Below are 21,664 nucleotides of genomic sequence, written 5' to 3' on the forward strand. Positions count from 1 at the left end.
TAACAGAAAAAAATTACTTTTTTTCCAATACAAACGATAACATTCTTGAGGGAAAAAAAGGAGCTGCTATATTTTTTGGTCATAGGACTAACCTCTTGACCTCTTCTAAGGATCAGTTTTATTAAAAGTGGTGAAAATAGTTATTACAAAAAACACGCATAATGACCTCAACTTTTAATTATTTAAAGCAGGGTATTTTGTAAAACTTTGCTTTATCGGCTGAAGTTGTTTCATTGAAAAAATAGTTTGAATCGCTAAAAAGATAAAGAAAAACAAATAAACAAATGTAAATAATAATGAAATAAAATAATAAATGTTTTAAAGTCCACGTTGGGGTATATCTGGTGTTCACCTTTTCCCCAATAGCCGGACGATGGGTAAGGCAAGGACACGGAGGTCTCCTAAGGACTAAACTTGTTTAGATTCCTTTCACCGTACTGCCCCCCCCCCACCCCATCATCATTTAAGCCATTATCTTAAAACAATCGCCGGATGCTTCTTTCAACCATCACTTTTCGAATTTTGGATCTGATGTCGATACATCTGCATCGCAGCTAATGGATGTCTAGACACACGGCAGAACGTAAGCCTTTGTTTCATCATGTAACACGCTTGGGCCTGCCGGGATCAACCCTATTGTTTAGAGAGCGATTAGAACTCCGCGATCGCACATCTCTTGCTCTCCCTCTCCTGCGAAGTGACAGCAAAGGTTAAATTGCTGGGTGGGTTTCGCCAAGGGAAGAAGTGAAGTGAGGACAATCCATCTGACTCAGGCCACCGTGCGGCTGTCATTATGATCCGCGCCGAGCCTACCCTGCAGACGGCCCTCCGCATTGCCGTAACACGGGAGAGAGGACGCGGCAAAGAGCAGAGGAACAACCCAGCAAACACAGATTAAAGAATAATAAGAACCCAGCACAGCGAAAACATTTTTACTGGATCCAATAGCTTTCTAAAATAACACCCGGTTCAGATTCCAAAACATGCAATATTTTACCCCATTTTTTGTGTTAGTTTTTATGCATATACAAAGTGTCAATACCCCAATATGCCTTCTTACATATACAGACTAAGAAACCTAGAATCTGCCGGCCCTATTCGGCCCCCTCTAGTCTGCCCGTTTCTCCTGCTGTAAAGACCCAAACCTTAATGAGTCGTTGGTCTCGTCTTAGATTCAGGAGCCAGGAACATTAAGCTACATTTTGAGTATGAACCTCATTCCCCACGACCGCGTCTTCAAAATCCTTCAGCCTATGCACCCAGTGGCCCCCAGGAGCCCCGAAGCCATCTGATAAATGCCGCCCCCCTCCGTTACTATTATATTTATCATGTTTTATGTTATTTTACTAAATTTGCCCTTTGCGGCTCCACCATTACAAAGTATCCTGTAGTACTGTATATTCCAACATTCTATTAAAGATAGAGGAAGGAAGGCAACAACTCTGCAACTCTGCCATAATAGTTTATAATCAGAAGAAAAAAAAGATAATAAGTATTTTTTTGCTGCTAGTGGTTTATAGTTTTTTTTCAAGGAACCTGAGAGATATTCAAAACCTGACTATCCGGTAATATCTTACGGAGAAATTATTAGAATCATGGCTGTCACATCCAGACCTGAATAAAGAAAATATCTAAAAGGCTATTTTAACTAAAACAATTAAAAAAAAGGGGGGGGTAGCCTGGTTCTGCACAGGTCTGGACTCTCTGCCCAGACCCCAAACTTTTAAACAGTACTGAATCTCTAATCGAACTACTAAATCAGGTGGAAGCCAGAAGTGATATTTTCAGAAATCGTGGTTTTGCCAAGCGGTAACCAGGAACGGAAAGTCAATATTTCAGGGCAGACCGGGAGATAGTTGCTAATCTACCGGTTGTTTCCATACACAAAAAGGCTCGGAACGCCTTCGGGTCTCGTAACATGCCTTTATTTTAAAAAAGAAGATAAATAAAAGAAAAACAAAAGACAGAACTTGGTCTCCAACTTCCAAGGAAGCGCCCCGTCCGTTGGCATGCACCTATTTACATATCTACAAACACCATAAAACACCAGCCCAGACCACCAACCAGCAGCATCGTTACGTGGATCCCATAAATAAGGAGTTCGTTCACGAGGCTAAAGTCTACTCGCCTCCGTCCCAGCAGCAGGAGGATGATGGACAGTTTGTACTGGAAGCGCAGGAATATTCGGATGCCCAGATACTGAAGGCAAAACAGGACAGAGAGCGCCACCCAGAGGATGGAAGTGAAAAGACTGCAGCTGAAGTACAGCAAGAAGCGGATGAATCCATACATCCATCGGGACTTCAGGTAGATGTCGAAGTTGTTGTACTTGGTGCTCACCAGGTGCGTGTTCCTTACCGGTCCACAGGCTGAATGCAAGCAGGTTGTGTGGGGCCCGTGGAATGAGCGAACACGACGGGGGATGGGGATAACAGGCATCGGGGAACCCAGCTGTTTGGTGGAGCGGCAAAAGGAGGACGCGCTGGAGTCATATCGCCCGACGGGCGGGCAAGAAGAACGCCGGGGTGGTAGGAGTCTGAGGGCTGGAGGTCGAAAGCGCGGCATGACGTTCACCTGCAAAACAAATAAAAAAGAAGATATTGTAAGCGGCCTAGAAAGGGTACAGGAAATAACACTCACTTTAATGTAACGGATTGCAAGCTTCGTGGTACAGTAACCAAGGAAACAGGGCTTTCCCACAACGTGCAGCCGGTAAACGCAGGAGGGGCCCACTGAAAAGCCGATCAGTACCCCGGGGGTTATTAAACGTATGAAAGAATTAATCAATATACTGGGGATTTTTTGATAAATATCAGGGCTATGAGTCAAACGGCCAATGTGTGCGCATGTGCAGGAAGCCGCTGGCAGCGCCAAGCAGCCAATCAGTGGCGAGACTCGTTGGACCATCGAGGAGCCGGGGAGCTTCTCCCTGCAGCAAGTGATTTTTGTTTTTCAAGTATTTTAATATTAATTGTTTTTGGCAACGGTCTCCCTGGCATTATACTGTCTCTTTAGAACACTGCTCTCTGTATAGTGGCCAGCTTAGTGATTTCTGGGTCCCCCACTCCTCATGTTGCAAGAGGTCTCTGTGGCCCCTATCCCCCATGCTGCAAGGGGTCTCTGTGGCCCTTATCCCCCATGCTGCAAGGGGTCTCTGTGGCCCCTATCCCTCATGCTGCAAGGGGTCTCTGTGGCCCCTATCCCCCATGCTGCAAGGGGTCTCTGTGGCCCCTATCCCTCATGCTGCAAGGGGTCTCTGTGGCCCCTATCCCTCATGCTGCAGGGGGTCTCTGTGGCCCCTATCCATCACGCTGCAGGGGGGTCTCTGTGGCCCCTATCCTCCATGCTGCAGGGGGTCTCTGTGGCCCCTATCCTCCATGCAGCAGGAGGGTTCGTTCTCCTCTGGTCATTACTTACAGAAGCCGTGGTGGTCGCTCCCCCGTAGCTTTGACGCCCCCATCCCCTCCATCCTCAGGGTCTGCCAACCGGTCTCACGCCCCCTCCAACTGCCAGCCGGCCTGCCCACCCCGCTCACTTCCTGCTTCCGGCCTCAGCATCTCGCGAGCAGCGGGCATCTCGCGCGGTTTCCTCGGTAACCAGGGAAGAATTCTCGTTGCCAAGGCGACCGCCGCCTGGATAAGGCCAGAGGACCGCTGCGTGTTGTACGGGGGTCCCCGGGTGCGGGAATCTATATAAATAGCCAAAACTTCGGGGGCCCAAACATCAGCCTCCGGCTAAACCCTTCAGACTCCGGACTCTGATTTCATTTCTATATTTTGTTTAAAAATTATTGATTTTTTTTTTTGTAAAAAAAGCAAAATATAGAATTTAGAAAAAATATTTTCCCAAATCTTGTGTTTTATACATTAAATACTGCCGTTTACCATTAAAACAAGCAACCTTTATTCATTGACCCCCCCTCCATAATGTGGGAGCTGCCATCTTAACTTCCTGTTCTCAGCATCCCCATATCCCCCCCCCCAGTAAGTTATCTCTCCCCTAGTGTAAAGTTGCTGATTGGTTCAGGCAGCCACTGTAAGGAATTGATTGAGTAATGCTGGTTTTGCCACAGGCTGCCACTATCCTCAGATTCTGGGTACCTGCTGCTTTTACACGTAGCGAGGAAGGCCTTGCGATGCTCTGCAGTGAACACCACAAATTGGCTTGTTGGGCAAGGTGAGTGGTGGCCGTGGCTCCGGCTCCACTCACTCCCAACACGGAGTGTGATTTGGGGAAAAGCCCCGTTGAGTGAAGCGAGAGGCGGAAAAAGTTCACGGGGATCCTATTAAAGGTAATTAAAGTGATTCATTTCTTACGGGGCAATTAGATAACGTCAGGCCAGGTCAGTCACAGCGGAATAATGAAGATTAATAACACCCGGAGACCGTTTAATGCCTCCATCGTCTCTTATTCCTTGGTAGGAACTTTATAAATCAATGCGGTGAAAAGATAGCCTATTAACCCCTTCTCTACCGCTCTGATGCTGGCCCGACGAATAAGAAACAGCACGGGATTCTTTCCATAATGGGTTAAATCATTCTGAGCTGATGAACCGATTCCCCCCGAAGAAGAGACCTCTGAGGTCCTGAAAGCTTATGTGATTTTATGTGTCTTCCGAGGGGGGGGGGTACTAAAATATTAACTCTTTAATAGCCCAACGGCTCTGATACCGGTTGTCTCAAACAAATGCCTACTAGGTTTATTGACGGTATACAAAGCCTAGTAGGGACTTTTTTTTGGAGGGCTCCCCATATTTGGGGGCAAATGAAAAGATACGGTTGAATCCAAACTTATGATGTCATAAGCGTGTGTGTGTGAGGGCAGTGTATGTATATGTGTGTGTAAGGGCAGTGTATGTGTATATGTGTGTGTCAGGGCAGTGTATGTGTGTTTATGGGCAGGTGTGTGTAAAGGCAGTGTGTATGGGCAGTCATGTGTAAAGGCAGTGAATGTGTATATGTGTTTTTATAAACAGGTGTGTGCAAAGGCAGTGTGTATGAACAGGCGTGTGTAAGGGCAGTGTATATGTGTGTGTAAGGGCAGTGTATGTGTATATGTGTGTTTATGGGCAGGTGTGTGTAAAGGCAGTGTGTAGGGGTCCTGGGAGGGAGGATAACATTAGCCTTTTTTAATTTAAAAAATATCTGCTGCTGTGGACTCCTCTTCCAATGATGCTCAGCAAGCAATATGGTGGACACCGGGCTGGCTGAGAATCATGGGAATTTTAGTTCACAGCTAGCATCTGCAGCTTTACTGTTGCTGCACTTCCCATGATGCTCAGCCAGCATCATGGAAGTAGTATGTCTGGCTGAGCCTCATGGGAATTCAATGTGTTGGTTATGTTTAAAATGCATGACTGTGCTGACAAAAACGAACTGTGTTTTAAGCGGCGATGCGAGCGTCACATTGTAAAGTGCAATCGCTTGTATTGGAGCAAGCTAAAAAAAGAAAAGTGTCCCTCTTTCACATTTTGAAATGTTGGGATTTGGGGTTCATTGACTAAACAGTAAGTTGATGGAGATTTATGGTTCGAGGGAACTGATGTCCACTTGTCGCTGTAGAGTCTGTAGTTGAAGCCGGGCCAACACAGAAAAAGAAGCAACATCATGCCTCCCAACTGTCCCGATTTTGCCACCCTGTCCCGCTGAGCTCTGCCACGCATTTCAGGGACAGAAGTAAAGTTCTGTGGGACATCGGGATTCCGGACTGCAACCCCACTGCCCCGATTTCATTCTCTGGAGAATGCATGCACCGTAGCGCTGCCAGTTTGAGTGACGCTCTAACTTCCAAGCTCCGCCCCCGAGACGTGCGGGGGGGATAGGTTGGGAGATATGCTTTTTTTTGGCATATACACCCAGAAACTGGGTTATTTCGGAATATTTACAGAGCATTAAACACATACATGGATGCCATGAATAGATGAACCGTAAATATATTCTTGATTGTCGCTGTTTGAAGGACCCGCAGCTCCACTTTTTTTTTTTTAACTAAAATATATGCAAAATTAAAAACAAACAAGATAATGCTTCATCAAACATGCGCAAGGCTGTCAGGGCCAAATAAATCATCCCAATTAACTTTGCGTTAGATTGGGCTTGAATTTATTAATTTAATCAACGGTGGATTCGCTCGGAGGAGCCTTAATGATGAATCGCTTTGCTGACTTTACATAAGTGTATGGGGGGGGTGTTTAACCCTGCGTATCCTTGCTGCAACAGCGCCGTAGCTTTCCGTTTCTGGATTTCTGGATCGGGAAAGTTATAAGGCCGCGAAACGCGTTGTCCACCCCTTTGGCGCACAAGGGGTTAAAGTCAAACTATATGTCATATACACGTCGCCGAGGACACGTCGTGTTTCAGCGATCCCTTTGACTAGGAAAGTTTATAAATAATAATATTATAATATAATTTAAAAAAAAAAAACTTAGTATAGTGTAACAATCGTGTAACAGAATGTAGAACAACGTCAAAAAAAGAAGGTTTTCCAAAATTCTGGTTGTTTAGGCAAAAATTTGACCAGCAAAACTGCAGTAAGTCACAGTTTGAAGAACGTACCCATAGAGGGATTCATTTGGCTTTCACCCCCCCCCCGATGGCAACGCTACTGTCTCTGCATGCGCGATGAAGCACTCCGAGGGGCCGGGGATGATTGTGCTGTTTTGTTTTTTTTTTTTACTACACGCGGGGTAATTGCGTACTTTGTAACCCCCGACACTGATAGATGCGCAGCAGCCTCGGGCTGACAAACAAACGGATTGCTTTAATAAATACTAAACAAAAAGTATTACGGAATGTAAATTGATGTCGGAGCGGAGAGGCCCTCTGCTACTCGTGGGGGGGGGATTCAAACCATAGCAAAAAAAGACTTTCAGTTTGTGAACAATTGACATATTTTATAATTTTAAAGATTCAATTAATTGAAAAAAAAAATAAATATATATATATATATATTTTTTTTTTTGCGAAATGCGTTGACATACCCGCTCCAGTTTATAACTAATTTTGTAAAGGCTTCTGAAACACTTAATTTTTCCATGACATTTTTTTTTTGGAGGAGGGGGTTGTTCTTTTAAAATTCATAAAGTTCTTTAATTTTAATCAAAGCTCTATAATTAGTTTAATTAAGCTCTAGAATTGTCTTTTTTTATATAGAAACCCAGAACCTGCTGGCAGATCGGCCCCCATTCAGCCCCCGTTTAGTCTCCCCTTTTGTTTGCACCCCCTCTTTGCATGTGCGCTGACGGTCTGTACATTAAGCCGTGTTTCACTGTGTTGTAAAAAATCGCAGACAAGTTACCCGCCAGTAAAACAGACCTAATAAACCTGCGCTGACTTCCTGCCGACGGCAGCATTCCCCCACCCCCCCCTCGCCCGGCCATCGCATTATCTTTATTTTTTTCGCGCCGTCACCTTTACTGCTTTCATCGCGCTCCGGTTTCATTATCACGCGAAAATGCCGTGTCAGTCACTCTTCGCATCGTTTCCTTTTCATTCCTTACATTCTTACTAAATGTATATAATAGCAATAAAAGACTACTGGAATTCTAATTTTACCAAATTTTGTTAAATTTGTAGATGTGTTTTCCACGCCTCACAGTAAATCACACCCCGTAAAACGCGTAGGCTTCACGCTCGTGACTTTTTAACGTGTTTTGCACAGTCACTATTTACATGGGTTATAGCCGCCTCGGCGTTATGGCTTAATTGCTTCAATATTTTATATTTTTTGCTTTGTCATTTTTATTACCTTGCATTTTTTTTTTTATCTTTTGTTTGCTAACAACCAATTCTGCTTTGTCAGAAACGTGTTTTTCACCTGGTATGTGACTTTTAAACACATGCGACGTCTTCATTTCAGCCAAGGAGAATGTGACATAAAAGGAAGGACATCTAGAGGGGGTCCAAGGTTTTTTCAGGCATTGGGGGGGATCTCTAACCAAAAATATGGATTTCTTAATATTCAATCTCTATATACATTATCGAGATGTAATCATACAACGGATCTGTACTTTCTGCACCCGCTGATGGAATTTCATCATAATCGATTAATTTCCACTGGGTAGAAGCTGCGAAGAAGGAACACACAAGGGATCGAGACATTGATCTGATTCAGTTGTGTCTCTGATGCCCCATGTGGCCATAACTGGAACTGCATGTAGAAGAATGAAATGCCGAGGGGGCAATAAAAGACTGCTGTTAAATCCGTACGAATGTCCGAAAACGAGGAGGGAGCCCGAATGACAACAAAGGAGAAAGCTCTGGATTTTTGTTTGAAATTCGTTGTTTTTTCCCCCTCGCTCTCCCCATCTTCTCTGGAAATCCCTTCCGTGTCTCCGCTCCTCCTTTTCCGATTCTTAGTTGCTCCGTCTCCGCTTGTCCATCTGATCCGCTCTGGTTAATCTCCCCTCTTATATTGTTATGTAGAATGGGGCGTCATAACGATCCTGCATACTATGGGCCAGACTGACCCGCTCGTGTCCTGAAGGTCACAACAATGTTTCAAAAAGCGTCCATCTATAAAACTAATATATATTCTAGATTGTAAGCTCCTTCGAGCAGAGCTCCCCTTGCTTTTTGTGTAAGTCCAAATTGATAACCCGCCTGTTATGTCTTGTTTTCCCATTAGACAGCTCTACAGTATATGACGGCACCATATACATCTATACATTTTTTTAACCCCTTCACGACAATGCATTAATGGGTTTTAGGACAACCCGTTGTCCTTAAGGGGTTAATAATAATGATGTATATATATTAATAATAATGTATCTATAATATATATAATAATGTATATATATATATAATGTATATATATATATATATATATATATATTAATAATAATGTAAATATACTAATAAAAATGTATATATATTAATAATGATGTATATATAATATATATAATAATATGTGTATATTAATAAAAATGTATATATATATTTATTTGTCGGATTTGGCAATCCCCCCAAAAATATGAAGAAATTAAAGCCTAATAAACAAAAAATATAACTATATTTATTTATTTTGCAATTCTTTGCTCATCTCCGTGGCACTGAAGGAGTCAAAGCGTCACGCATATGACCTTCCGCTCCTTAATGTGCTCCGAATGCAGCAAAAATATTTGTAGATGTTTTTTTCACACGCCTTTCAGTAAATCACACCCCGTAAAACGCGTAGGCTTCACGCGCGTGACTTTTTAACGTGTTTTGCACCGTCACTATTTACACGGGTTATAGCCGCCTCGGTCTCGGCGTTATGGCTTAATTGCTTCAATATTTTATATTTTTTGCTTTGTCATTTTTATTACCTTGCATTTTTTTTTTTATCTTTTGTTTGCTAACAACCAATTCTGCTTTGTCAGAAAAGTGTTTTTCACCTGGTATGTGACTTTTAAACACATGCGACGTCTTCATTTCAGCCAAGGGGAATGTGACATAAAAGGAAGGACATCTAGAGGGGGTCAACGGTTCTTTAAGGCATTGGGGGGGATCTCTAACCAAAAATATGGATTTCTTAATATTCTATTGCTGGAATTTCATCATAATCGCTTACTTTCCACTGGACAGAAGCTGAGAAGAAGGAACACACAAGGGATCGAGACATTGATCTGATTCAGTTATGTCTCTGATGCCCCATGTGTCCTTAACTGGTACTAACATGCCTAGGGGTCATTTGCACTTCGTCACCCCAGCCAAGCAAATGTACAGTGGGCAACTTAGTGACCTGTACTTATAATGTCAAGTAGACTTCTTCCTATGAAAGCAACCTAGACCAGAGGCCATGTTTCATGGTGGCGGTGACCCTTCGAGCTGTTGATGTAAGGACACTGGAATTTTCGGCAGGGTCAACCCAAGTTCATCACCTGGTTCTTTTTAGACACAACCCAGTGAACCTTTCACTTGAAGGACATCAGTTTGTATTCCTCGCTAACCCAACTGGAGATCCAGATGTTCTCCTCAACCCTGAAGCCCATGCAACACCCAAGTCCAAACTCGGGTGACCCATCGCCTCTCTTTTTGAGAAATCTGCCCCATTAGAGGATTATTTCTGGCTCTCCTCTGAACGTGGTGTCTCAGAACATGAGATCCTTCAACCCATATTCTTCACTCATGCAATAATTACTGAGCTTTTTCTCAGATACCTTCTTGCACCTACGAGTCTCCTTTCATGCAAGGTCCCCCCCTCGTCCTCTGGATATCACACCTGTTTTGCTTTGTCAGTGTTTCTGCCGGTAAAGGTCGGCATTTACAGCAGCATTTTACGACCCAGCGTATAATTTGCAAGGCCAGGCTTTGCGCGGTCATCTTCACGCCTTTACCTTCAGCACACATCTTATCTTTTATTTCAATTTCAGGAGTAAATTCTGCAGAGTCACTTTTTTTTTTCTTCTTATCCACCCATAATTAGAAGACCGGCAAGTAATCTCTCGAGGACTAAACACGACCCCGTTTTTATTTAACCTCAAGGTCTCGTACACCACAGTTGACACACAAGTTTATGCTGATCTTGTAGGTCTCTTTTCAGATTGCGAGCTCACGTGCTCAGAACAAGACATTCGGCAGTTTCCCATGCTCTCCTTTACAAAGCTTTTATATACTTGTTTGTTATTTTCAGCTACTATCATAGAATTTCACATATTTTTACGTTTATAGAAAAATTTAATTTGGTTTCGGGGGGGGGGTTGTGGCTGAGAAGAAATGAAGTTCTAGTTGAAGCAAGTCTTGAAGTGCATCAGACACCAGTGAGAAAAAGTTAAAGGGACGCTCCTGTGTATCAGGGATCTCTTTAAACAAATAATGTAACTTAAAGAACTTTGGAAGTACCTGAAACAATAATAATAATTACTTACCTTTTAGAAACTGCAGCTCCAGAGCTGCAGCAGAACACCTTCATCATGGTCCAATGATACGCGACAGTGGCAGGGAAGTGCTCCAATTAACTCCCCTTGGGTCAATGAGAAAATAAATAGGGGATTCTGCAGAAGCCCACCGCAGGGGGGGGGATGCCACGTAAAGGGGCCACCCAGCTATCATGTGCATTACATCATTCGATGGTACTGCTAACTTAGTTATTTTGAATACTCTTGGAAATGAATGGTTGCGGAATAAACAATATAAAACCGAAGACAGTTATTATTTGGGGCTGAATTTTTCAGGTTTTATGCTCTGTTGATTAATTGGTTTGTTTGAGTTTGTGAATCCCCTTTAGTGAGTTACTTTTGCTGGATTCTCTGCCTGTTGGGTTGAAATTGAAAATACATCCAACCAGGCGTAGTTCTCCCACTTGGCCAGAAGAGGGCGCCAGCGGCAAAAAGATGTGGATTGCTATTACTTTCAATAAGGATTTTGCAGAATAAGTAGACAAATTGCATATTAAGAGTAGACATAAAAAAATATATACTTTACTCTAAAAGAGATATTTGCCAGCAATTTTACATATTCAAGGGATCATTTTATCCAACAGAGCTATATATATAACATCTATATATTTTGGGGTAAAATAATGTTTTTGCTGAATTTCTAAGGAATAGATTATAGATTAAAGCTGAAAATACACGACAATTTATATTCTTTTTATAAATGGATCCGGTTAGAGGAGGTAACTTGTTTCTTTGCAACTTAAGAAGGTAGGTGATCTTATAAATAAATGCATTTGCAAACAACCTGCTACTTACAGTCACGAGAACCTAATGTGATGCTAATGAGATTCAAGTTTCCCCTTTTCCTTAAGCAGCATTTGAATATTTAGCAGTCGGATTCTGGTTCTGAGCTGCAATAGTTATTTTGTGGACCAAAGGACCTGCTAAATATGTGCCAAACGGAGATTGGTTTTCTTTTCAATCTTAAAAGGCTTTAAAAAAAAGGAAAAACAAAGCTGATTTACAAAAATAATCATTTTTTTGTGTGGAACTTCTAGCTAAAGCAACAGAAATGGGTGGTAGATAAGTGGAACAGCCTTCCAGGATAAGTGGTAGAGGTTAATACAATAAGGGGATTGAAACATGCATGGGGTAGGCATATGGCTCCCGAATCTAAGACAAGACCGACAGCCAAACGAGGGTCTATGTTTCTATGTAAATAACTGCATCATGTGTGTGTTTGCGTGTAACTGTTGGTGGAGACCTCCTTGCAGACCAAGTACATGTTAAGGTTCCAAAGCAGCATGTTTTTAATCGCTCACGGATATCCGTGTATAATGAAATCAATTACTGAAACTAATAAAGACCTTCAAGGCCCTTAATTAATCCAGGTTTTAATTAAAGCTTTTGAGAGCTCATGATGTTGTACAGGAGACCCAGGAGACCGGCGACTTGTCTTCGTAATTTACAAGGAACGGATCAATCAGGGGAGCCACAAAAAGTGAGGAGCCTGTCAATTTTACGGGATGAAATACTGTACATGCGTCCTCTTGTTGGCGCCTTGACCACAGAATACTGAGAGTGAAGCATGGATCCCTCGCCCTCGCTGACCTCTTCCAAATAGATCTGCGCATAAGCAAGGTTTGAGCCTCTAAAACTTTATGGGTAAAGGGGGCTTACTTAGAGTGGTGGAAGCTACAGTAGATACAGACACCGGGGGACAGAACATCTTGGGCATTAACCCCCAAAAATATTACTGGACCTGGTGGACCTGGCAATTGGGGTTACTCCGGTGCCATAAGGATCCCCATTCTTACTCTTTTGGGACTGCGCTTCTCACATGAGGATATGCAGACCCTTTGCCGACCTGACCAAAGCCTAAGAGAGGGACGGATCTTCTGGGTCTCCCTCTGAAGAGCAGAACCATTGAAGTGTTGAAGGATAAGTGGTGGCCAAAAGTTTTTCCCTTTCCTTAGGTCAAACCCAACAGGAAGGATGCATCTTTTTCAGCACCCCCTTCCTTAGGTCAAAGTCTAAGGGTTGGACACATCTTCTAGGTCACTCTCCAAAGCGCAGAACCGCTGACATTTTGAAGTGTGTGAAGGCACGGTCCACCAACACCGAAAACTAAGTCTTCGTGGACCTGGACCTTTCTCCAGCCCATGGCAAATTGGGGATGGAGTTGGGACCCCCTCCCTTTTTTAAGGAAATACTTCTAAAGTGAACATCTTGAGGTCACTAATTTGGTTCAAGTAGATAGATTATTTTTTTTGGAATCCCCACACCACAGTGTCTTAATTTATTGCAGTATTAATCGATATGAAAGGTGGTGAAATGCTCCACTTTCCAGAAGAGCTTACAATCCAAAAGCCACTGAAATCTGCAGAAGCGGCAGGCACTGTGTTTTTGGTAGAACCATACTGTATCGGGAAAATCCCTTCGGCTTCACTTTAAGATTCATCTTTCCCCTGCTAATTCCCCCAGCAAGAAAGAGAGGGGGCAAAAGGCCGAATTAAGCCGTCCGCTACCATCTGCAGTACTAAAAACCTAAGAATTGGACAAAGCTTATCAGCCGTTAACCCTGCGATCTCCAAATCGAGTCTGTAGCTCCTGGTGCCATAAGGGACGGAACGTACTTGACATTGACGTCGCCAATATTTCTAAATAATAAAGGCTGCTGATGCATTGCACTGTTAACTTAATATAGAAAAACGCACATTAATCAGCAGAGCGTCAGCACTGTTTATGAGATGTTTCAATAGAACCTTAAGGCTTAAATTCCTTTTTATTTATCTCTGCCAATAATATAATTATTGTTTCCCAGCATACACCTGGATCACATTTCCTACGTTTTTTATTATTCCTAACTGGTGGAGACGTTTTAAGGAAGAAGACGTGTAGCGACAACTTAAAGGGTTAAATTAGATCCGTAGGGTATAGGACGGATAAAGTAAGGAAAGTAAGAGTCCAGTGGACCCACCGCTGCTAGAATGTATGGACCTTTAACACAATAGGAGAATAAGCCTTTTGGAATAAAGTATAAGAAACCAACTTAAAAATGTAAAAAAAAAAAAAGTTTAAAAAACTTTTTACAGCACAATTTTACCCTCTCAGTCCCTGAAGGCTGAGCATTGCTTTGCCCCCTCTGATGATTGAAGGGTTAATGTTTGGACCCTTCGGATTGAAGGACATTGGAGGGGCCGTGCTGGGTTCAGCAGTGAACGTGTTAATCTCCCTGGCAAGACGCAGCCCCCTCCCCGATGTGGCTTCAAGTCCTATTTTGCTCACAATATGTGCAAAACATACTTCTGCCCTAAGAGGATAAGGACGGGTATGTAACCTATTTTTGCCTTAACGCCAAATCCTTTGGGGGGATTAAGAATTCCTCAAACATCTGCATAAATGAAATAGGGTGTCGCATGCCGGACATTGTAAAGCAGAATGGCATTCAAATTAATTGCCAGTATATCGCTGCCATATAAACTGGGCTTGGTTCACTAAATCAGGCGTTGGCAGGGGAGTACAGCTTTTAACTCAATGGATTCACTATCCACGTATAGCTCAATTTCTTGTTATTTTTTTTTATTCCTTGTATCAGATTTAAAATAATATTTCTTTTTCAAACCAGTTGTAGTTTTTGCCCCATAATATAATGTTTTTAGGCAGCTGCCTATTAGCCATTTGTATGAGTTCTCTGTTATCGGATCCCCGATCTACTAGACACCCCGACTCCTTATCATACTGCATGTAGGGAACCATAGAATGGCTCAGTCTTTATCACCCAGACTGACTCTCTGACTAATGGAAGTCTATGGAGGAACGGACTTCATTAGCATCGCCATAAAGCATCAGCTCAGTGTGGTGTTTGAGCCGGGAAAGTCACCCAAAATATCACATGACTGACAGCAATGGCGGCTCCAGGTCTGCAGATAAATGGAGTTTAAACCAACATTACTGTATACAGTTTCTATGGGACTTTCCACTTAAATATGCTTTATACAGGACCATCCAGGTTATCCTTGGAGCAGAAGGCCACCATGGTCGGCCCTACACAATATAAAGTGAAGTCATTGCATTTGAACTCTCCTGCCAACTCCTGGTTTAGTGAATAAACCTCTCCAGATATCTTATGGGCATAAAAAAATGGTTAAGGTAATTGCGCAGGTCCTAACACAACGAGACGGAATGGCCAATGTAACACTGAGGCCGTGGTCCATGACAAAAGTCTTGTAGATCAAGACGTCGACCACTAAATGTGTGTTTTTTTTTCTCATTCCACAAAGCCTGAGAGCGCCGGCAAATTCTTAATGAACGATACGCCTTTTCTATTAGAGCGACGATTTATCATTTTCTTGGATCCAGAAGACGTTGTTGGTGGAGAGGGAGGGCCACACACTTCAAAGTATTTAGGAGAAAAGAATCTCGTAGACCAGACTTGGAACAGGAATCCAGTTTATCATGTTTAATCATGTGCCGAGTTCCGCTACTTTGACAAATATCAAAACGACAATCCTGAAGGACAAATGCCCTCTTCTCAAAATCCATCCACCGATCTCATCTGACGTTCCTCGTTCCGGTGACCCTGGAATTTTCATGCTCTTCATCATCGCGAGTGGAACTGCTTTAAGAAGCCATGCATAATACTGATAGACAGCTGCAACTTAATTTACATTTTTTCAATACTGTCTAAGTCAGTCCTTTGTATTAAACGGATTGAGTGACACGGAGCATTCCACACGAGGCAGGTTTTCGGGAAATTAAAAACGGGACGGAGATTTTTTCTCGTGACTCGATTGGTACGGGAAAACCCGGAGGCTGTAAGCGGACTCTTCTACGGGTAATGGGATACGCGTAAGGAATACCGTCAAGGTCGACGTGGATTAAGACATGGCGGATTCGAAGAACAAAGCGTTGAGTTAACCGCTTAGCGATGAGGCTTGTCTTCCCTTTGTGACCCTCGGCAGTCCATATACTGTAAAAAAAGTCAACTTCTCTTTTGGAAAAACTTTTTTTTTCTATGTTCTTCCTGTCCAGTGGTGACCACATTATTTTGTATTTGACCACAGAATGACGGGACATGAAGAACTAGTGGTGCTAACCAAATCGTTCATAGGTGCGCCATGATTTTATTGAGCGAAGATCCATGGGTACACGAAGCACGAGTAAGGGAAGAAGGTTCTCTTTTGGCCCAAATACTTTACTATTCAGTACCTCTATTCAGAACACCCCTCTAGTTTGTACTCACCAACTTCTTGCCTTCAAGTCGTCTTACCCAACGATGTCCATCCTTGTTCTGTTGCCTCCTAATTCCTAGTACTTTGGGGGATTTTGCAGAATTATTTGAAGTACGGATGCCGAGTCCAACCTGTTTATAATAATTTCTTTAATGTAAGAGCCAATTAGAGGTTCTTCATCAACCCCAGACGGGCCTTTGCTTGGTTCCTTCTTTTCGTTTCCTCCATGAGCGCCGAATACCCGTCTTTTGAGGATGTTAAATAATTCCGGTTATAGCTCAGCTAACAAGGTCGCCCGTTTTATTACCCCTTTTATTACCCTTTTTTTTCAACCCATCTCCAAAGAATTATTGGCAAAACCTTTATTCCAACAATTCTAGATATTCACACAGGGATCGTGCCAACAATCCAACCCGTTTACTGGATCATGATGAGCGGGTACAATAGGTGCCGTCGTATAATAATATGAATGGGGTCTCGAAGATATTAATACATAAGGAAAGGAGGTCCCTGCCCTGAAGAGCTTACAGTCTAAGCAAGTAAGCTTTATGGGCGCCCAAACATTCTTGAATACTTCTGTATCTTACATAACTACTTCAGATGGAAGGTTGTTCTGGGTATCTACTACCCAACGTGTGCTTTCCTAAATGATTTTTATTCTTTTTCAAATAAACCAGTTCCTAAAAAATAAATAAATGAATGAGGGAACGCAGACAGATATACAGAGGAGAAAAGGAAATATCCATCACCATTTATTGATACCTAAAAGGCAACCTATGTACTGGGGAGACCTTTATCTTTAACCATTGATTGACCTGTCAAATATATTGGTGCTTTATCAATAAAAATTAATGATCTATATGTCACCGAAGATTACTCTCCATGCTGTTCGGACGTAGCTGGCTAATTGAAATTGCAGAAAACTTCTTCTAACGGCCGAAATGTGTATTAGATACAGGCGGCATTGAAGGGGTCGCCATTAAAAGGGACGCTCGACGCCATACGAACTGTCATTGTGAACAAAACCTGATATTGGGGCAAATAAAATGCTTTATTTTATTAGATAATCCCTTGAAATGTCCGCAAGGATCCTGGGTATACTCCCAAAACATGCTATAGTCTTGATTAAAGTAGGGTGGTGGTGGTGGTCACCTTAAGCCACCGGTGGGGGCTTAGGTAGTTCCTTTAGTTGTCTCATTATTCCTAGACTTATCTAGAAAAATCCAGCTACTGAATAATGATAAAGGGAAACCCTTAGGTTCTAAGCTTGGTCATAGCCTGGTCTTTCCTTCTTGGCAACTGTAGCAGTGGGAATATCTTGGGAAATGCCACCCTTGCCCATTAGCTATAGGACCCCTGCGTGGTAGGAAGGCACAACCTGTTTAACCTCCATGATCTTCTGGAATCTGTAGGATTCCGGAAGGCCGTGAATCTTACGTCCTGTAGGAATCACAGCTTGGCGGAGCGCCGACTTAGGCGCCTACGCTCCCCGTCTCTATCTAAGAAATCCTCCCGAGGCCAAAAGCTCTAAGGTAACCCCCTCAATGGCAAAGAAAGACTCCCGCTCCCCGGCAAACTCAGGCTATTAGTGTGATTACTTAGAGGTCGGGAAGTTCAAATGAAAATGTCAATTTTCATTTGGTTGAATGGGCCATTTCCAAGAGCCGAGCTGTCTGTAAAAGGACCCAACTCGGAGCCCCCCCACCTCGCGAAATCATTGCTCCCCGAAGGACGGCAAATTTCATTGAAACTAAAGGTGCCGATAGCTGCTCGTTGCCAATATAAAGATTAATGAACAGGGTCAGTCCGCTTTGGCTCCTGCTTTGTTCTCTAAGGCTCCATAACCCATTTTCAAGATATTAACAACTGCCTTTTTTTCCCCGTGAATCCTCACCATTGGCTTTTAAATCACCATGGATTTATTGACTCCACTGGGCTATTAATCTTACTAGTTAAATACCTATACACAAATTTGACGCGGGCAGGGCTGAAAGTTAATAAAATACATACTATTATGTGTTCAAATGTCACACAGCCGTTTTGACCATCTCCGTGATTATTAGGCTTTTTTGTTTTATTTATCGAGATGTCAGAGCGAGTTCTTAGCATGGAGGGTGTCCCGATGTTCTTCTTCTTGGAGCTTATACTTAACAATAGTCATTAAGAGGTCTCAGAAGCAGGCCAGGACCGGTTGTCTGGCACACATCGGATGGGCCACTGGCCATCAGTGCCACATTCCCACCCGTTCTGCTGCTCAAGCCACAGCTGCTGGTTGGATATTTGTGTTCGTGGGTGATCCATCTTCCTGTATGGGCCCTCAAATGACCCATTAACACTATGGAGGACCATGCCGTGTTGGCACACCCGCCATACTTTACATCCACCCATCACCGGAAGGTAAATTATCTTCCGGCAGGTCCTATGCCACTTCTACAGATTTGTCATTAAGAAGGAAACTCTAATGCTAAGGGTACCTGCAAAGGGCAAACAAGTGCAACATGACGCTCCCTTGGGAGTCAATGTATAGATCAAAGAGGGGATTATAACGATAAGCCAAGCGAATAAGCTTTCTATATTACGGAACCCTGCAAAAATGTTGAATATTAATTGGGAATTCTTATTCAACTAGAAATTGCTGTAAAGATCTCAACGAGATTAAAATTCCATTGGTCGCTATGACGATAACTCCATATCGTTGAACCTGAATTTTGTTTTATACAATGAAAAAGTGAGTTTGTGCAGAATGCTCAACGACTAAAGGAGTAAGGTTATTTCCCATGCGCAGGTGAGCATCATCCAGCAATGTGATTATTTTAATCTAATAGATTGCAAGCACACGAGATCAGGGTTTACTTCATCTGTGCCGGAATGTTTCAACGTGTGTTAATCTTATTGTCAAATTTGTATATTGTGAGCTTTAATGTTATTGTTGATTGTGACTGCCCCCCCCCCCATTGTAGTAGCGCTACGGGATCTCCTGGAGCTCTATTAATAAATGTAATGTATGTAATGGGGTAGGAGACCACCCACACTCTCCCTCTCCTCCACTATCGCTGGTGTGGTGTTATGTTCAGTAGCCTTAAGACTGCAACAAAAAGGGCAAAAGGCCACTTCTCTAAACATCTCGACGGAATAGTGTCAGGTGGCCCGTCATCTTATCCAAGCTTTAGAGGTGACTTCCTCATGAATATCCTACAACGGCCTCTGAGAGCGTCGACGTGAAAAGCCCGTAAATAATGCATTGAGACCTGCCCGGGATGAGCAGATGGTCCTTCACGTGTAACACAATATGAGTATTTTCCTGGGGGGGGGGGCTTTTCATACAAACCAGCAATTAGGCCAGGCTGCTAAACCTGTTTTAAAGGTGTATTCTAGACTTCGGGACCTGAAGGGGGTCCATTGTGTCTGTCTAATCTCAAGGAGAATATGACAAAAGAAACAAAAAGACGTCAATCGGATACATTAGTTACTATTATTATTATCAAGGAGTTCATATCTGAACTCCTCAGTGAGTTGAAGACCTCGGGTCTTGGTTACCTTGAATCTTCATGGTCTTTAATGGGAGACCAACTTCAGAAGGACCCTTATGGAGACAGAGCCAACTCTCAGCAACTCGGCATCTTGGCACAGGACCTAATAGCTGAAAGGTTTCTTTAAGATGAACGCCAAGATAAACCCTTGATGGCCCATCATGACCCCAGTTCTCCTGGTGGTTACTTGAGAATGATACCCAGTCCAACTCAACCCTTGGCCAGCAGACCCAACAGATGGTCCCTTATCCAATAGACTAAAACTCCTATTATCCTCTGATACTTGGAGTAGCAGCTGATGGTTATCTGGATCCCAAGTACGGTTGCCATACCAACCATTTTATTGGTGGCCACGTCTGATTTTTACAGATTGCTGATCACCACCCATAAAGTGTTCCTACACATTTTGGAGGGGGATGTATAAACTGTAATTGTTTTCCTTTTGTGAGTTTGTACATCCTACGTACTGCATGTAAAAATAAGATGCGTCCAGGAAAAAATGCTGATATGGCAACCCTAATCATCATCTTCGCCCCTGCTTTATACGCCATGCTCATGATGCTCTGCATACAATCCTTATAAGTAACCCCCTTCTTCCTGATTTAACATAGCGATAAAGTTTAATTAACAAGAGCATCTCATATCAATGCTCCTCAAAGACATAGATACTTGAAGACAGGTGTACTTCGGACTTGGAATGTTTAAAATAAAATGCTTATCGAACGCTTAACTCCCTTTCAAAATTTAAGCCGACCTGCGGACTGCTCAGATATTAACCCTTTAATACTACATCACAAAGAATTTATTGTAACGACCCACTAATGGCTTCATCCAAATGGTCCTTGAGAACCATGACTTTGTCAGGAGGTAAAGATATTCTGAATGAAGTCACCTGTATTCAAGCAGGGATTCGGGCTGTGATGTAGCAGGGAGAAAAGCACCAATCGTGATCTTAGAGATGGAAATGACTTCTTTGTACCTTGAAATGCCCATCGATAGAAGCCAATGAGAACGTGTTACGGGGAGACATTCGCGCTTGTGTGATAAATGTCGAGCGGTCCCGTCCATCTCGACGCATATCGAAAGCTATTAATTTAATTACGACACCTAATCCTAACCATAATTATTCTGATTCATTCAGAACAATGACGGCTTAAACTGTTTTAGATTTTTAATCAACAAAGTGTTATACAGATCCCGGGAAAGAAAACATTACGGGGGATTTCTGATACACTTAGGTGGTGATGGATGGGACACGTTCCACCGGCAGGAGAACAGGTGAAATATGGAGAGGTTGCCGTCCCGTCACTTTAACGAGCTTCTTGTGACACAACTTCCAGGTTTCCAGCCAAGTATTCAACGGCGGAGGGTAAGACTTCACTCGGCAAAGGGTTAACCCTTCCAAAGGGACATGATCACGAAAATAAAGGGGTTTCGCACATCAGTCATTTTCGCAAAAGGTTCCTCTAAAGGTTTAATAAAAAAAAAAGTTTTTTTTCCCGTTTCTACGGCAATGACCAATCCATGCCTCCTTCTCTTTGTCACATGACTATTAAGTGTTCCTGGCAAAATTATGAACAAGGCAAAATGTTACAGGATTCAAGATGGTTTGAGGTTTGGCAGGACTGGGAATTATATTTTCGGTTTTGTTATAAATAATTTTTTTGTTAAAAGCAGATCTCCCACCAATTTCTGGAGTCAGATTTAAAATAAGTTAAACAAATCTTGAGCTGTTTTCTTTTTTTATACAGTTGTAGTTTTTGCCCCCATAATATAATGTTTTCAAGCAGCTGCATATCAGCCATTTGTATGATTCTCGCTCTGTTATCTGAACTCCGATCTACTAAACAAACACTCTGACTAGACCCTGGCCTGACTAGAACGGCTTAGTCTTAACCACCCATCAGGACTCCCTGACTAATGGACTCCCTGACTTATGGAAAAACGGACTTCATTTATTATTGTATACAGCAGTGGGGGGGTTATTACTGTATACAGCGCTGGGGGTTATATTACTGTATACAGCGCTGGGGGTTATATTACTG

General features: G+C 42.8%; 1 protein-coding gene across 1 annotated transcript; it reads right to left on the minus strand.

Moving 5' to 3' along the window:
* Positions 1–1,903: 1,903 nt before the first annotated feature.
* TMEM250 (transmembrane protein 250) lies at positions 1,904–3,552 on the minus strand. Its single transcript, XM_053472957.1, has 2 exons — positions 3,418–3,552; positions 1,904–2,574 (listed from the first exon to the last, which is right to left on the minus strand). The coding sequence occupies exon 2, from the start codon at positions 2,563–2,565 to the stop codon at positions 2,020–2,022; it is 546 nt and encodes a 181-aa protein (XP_053328932.1). The 5' UTR covers positions 2,566–2,574; positions 3,418–3,552; the 3' UTR covers positions 1,904–2,019.
* Between the last annotated feature and the right edge of the window lie 18,112 nt (positions 3,553–21,664).

Source organism: Spea bombifrons, chromosome 8 (assembly GCF_027358695.1).
Source record: "Spea bombifrons isolate aSpeBom1 chromosome 8, aSpeBom1.2.pri, whole genome shotgun sequence".
In the NCBI taxonomy this organism is placed as follows: Eukaryota; Metazoa; Chordata; class Amphibia; order Anura; family Pelobatidae; genus Spea; species Spea bombifrons.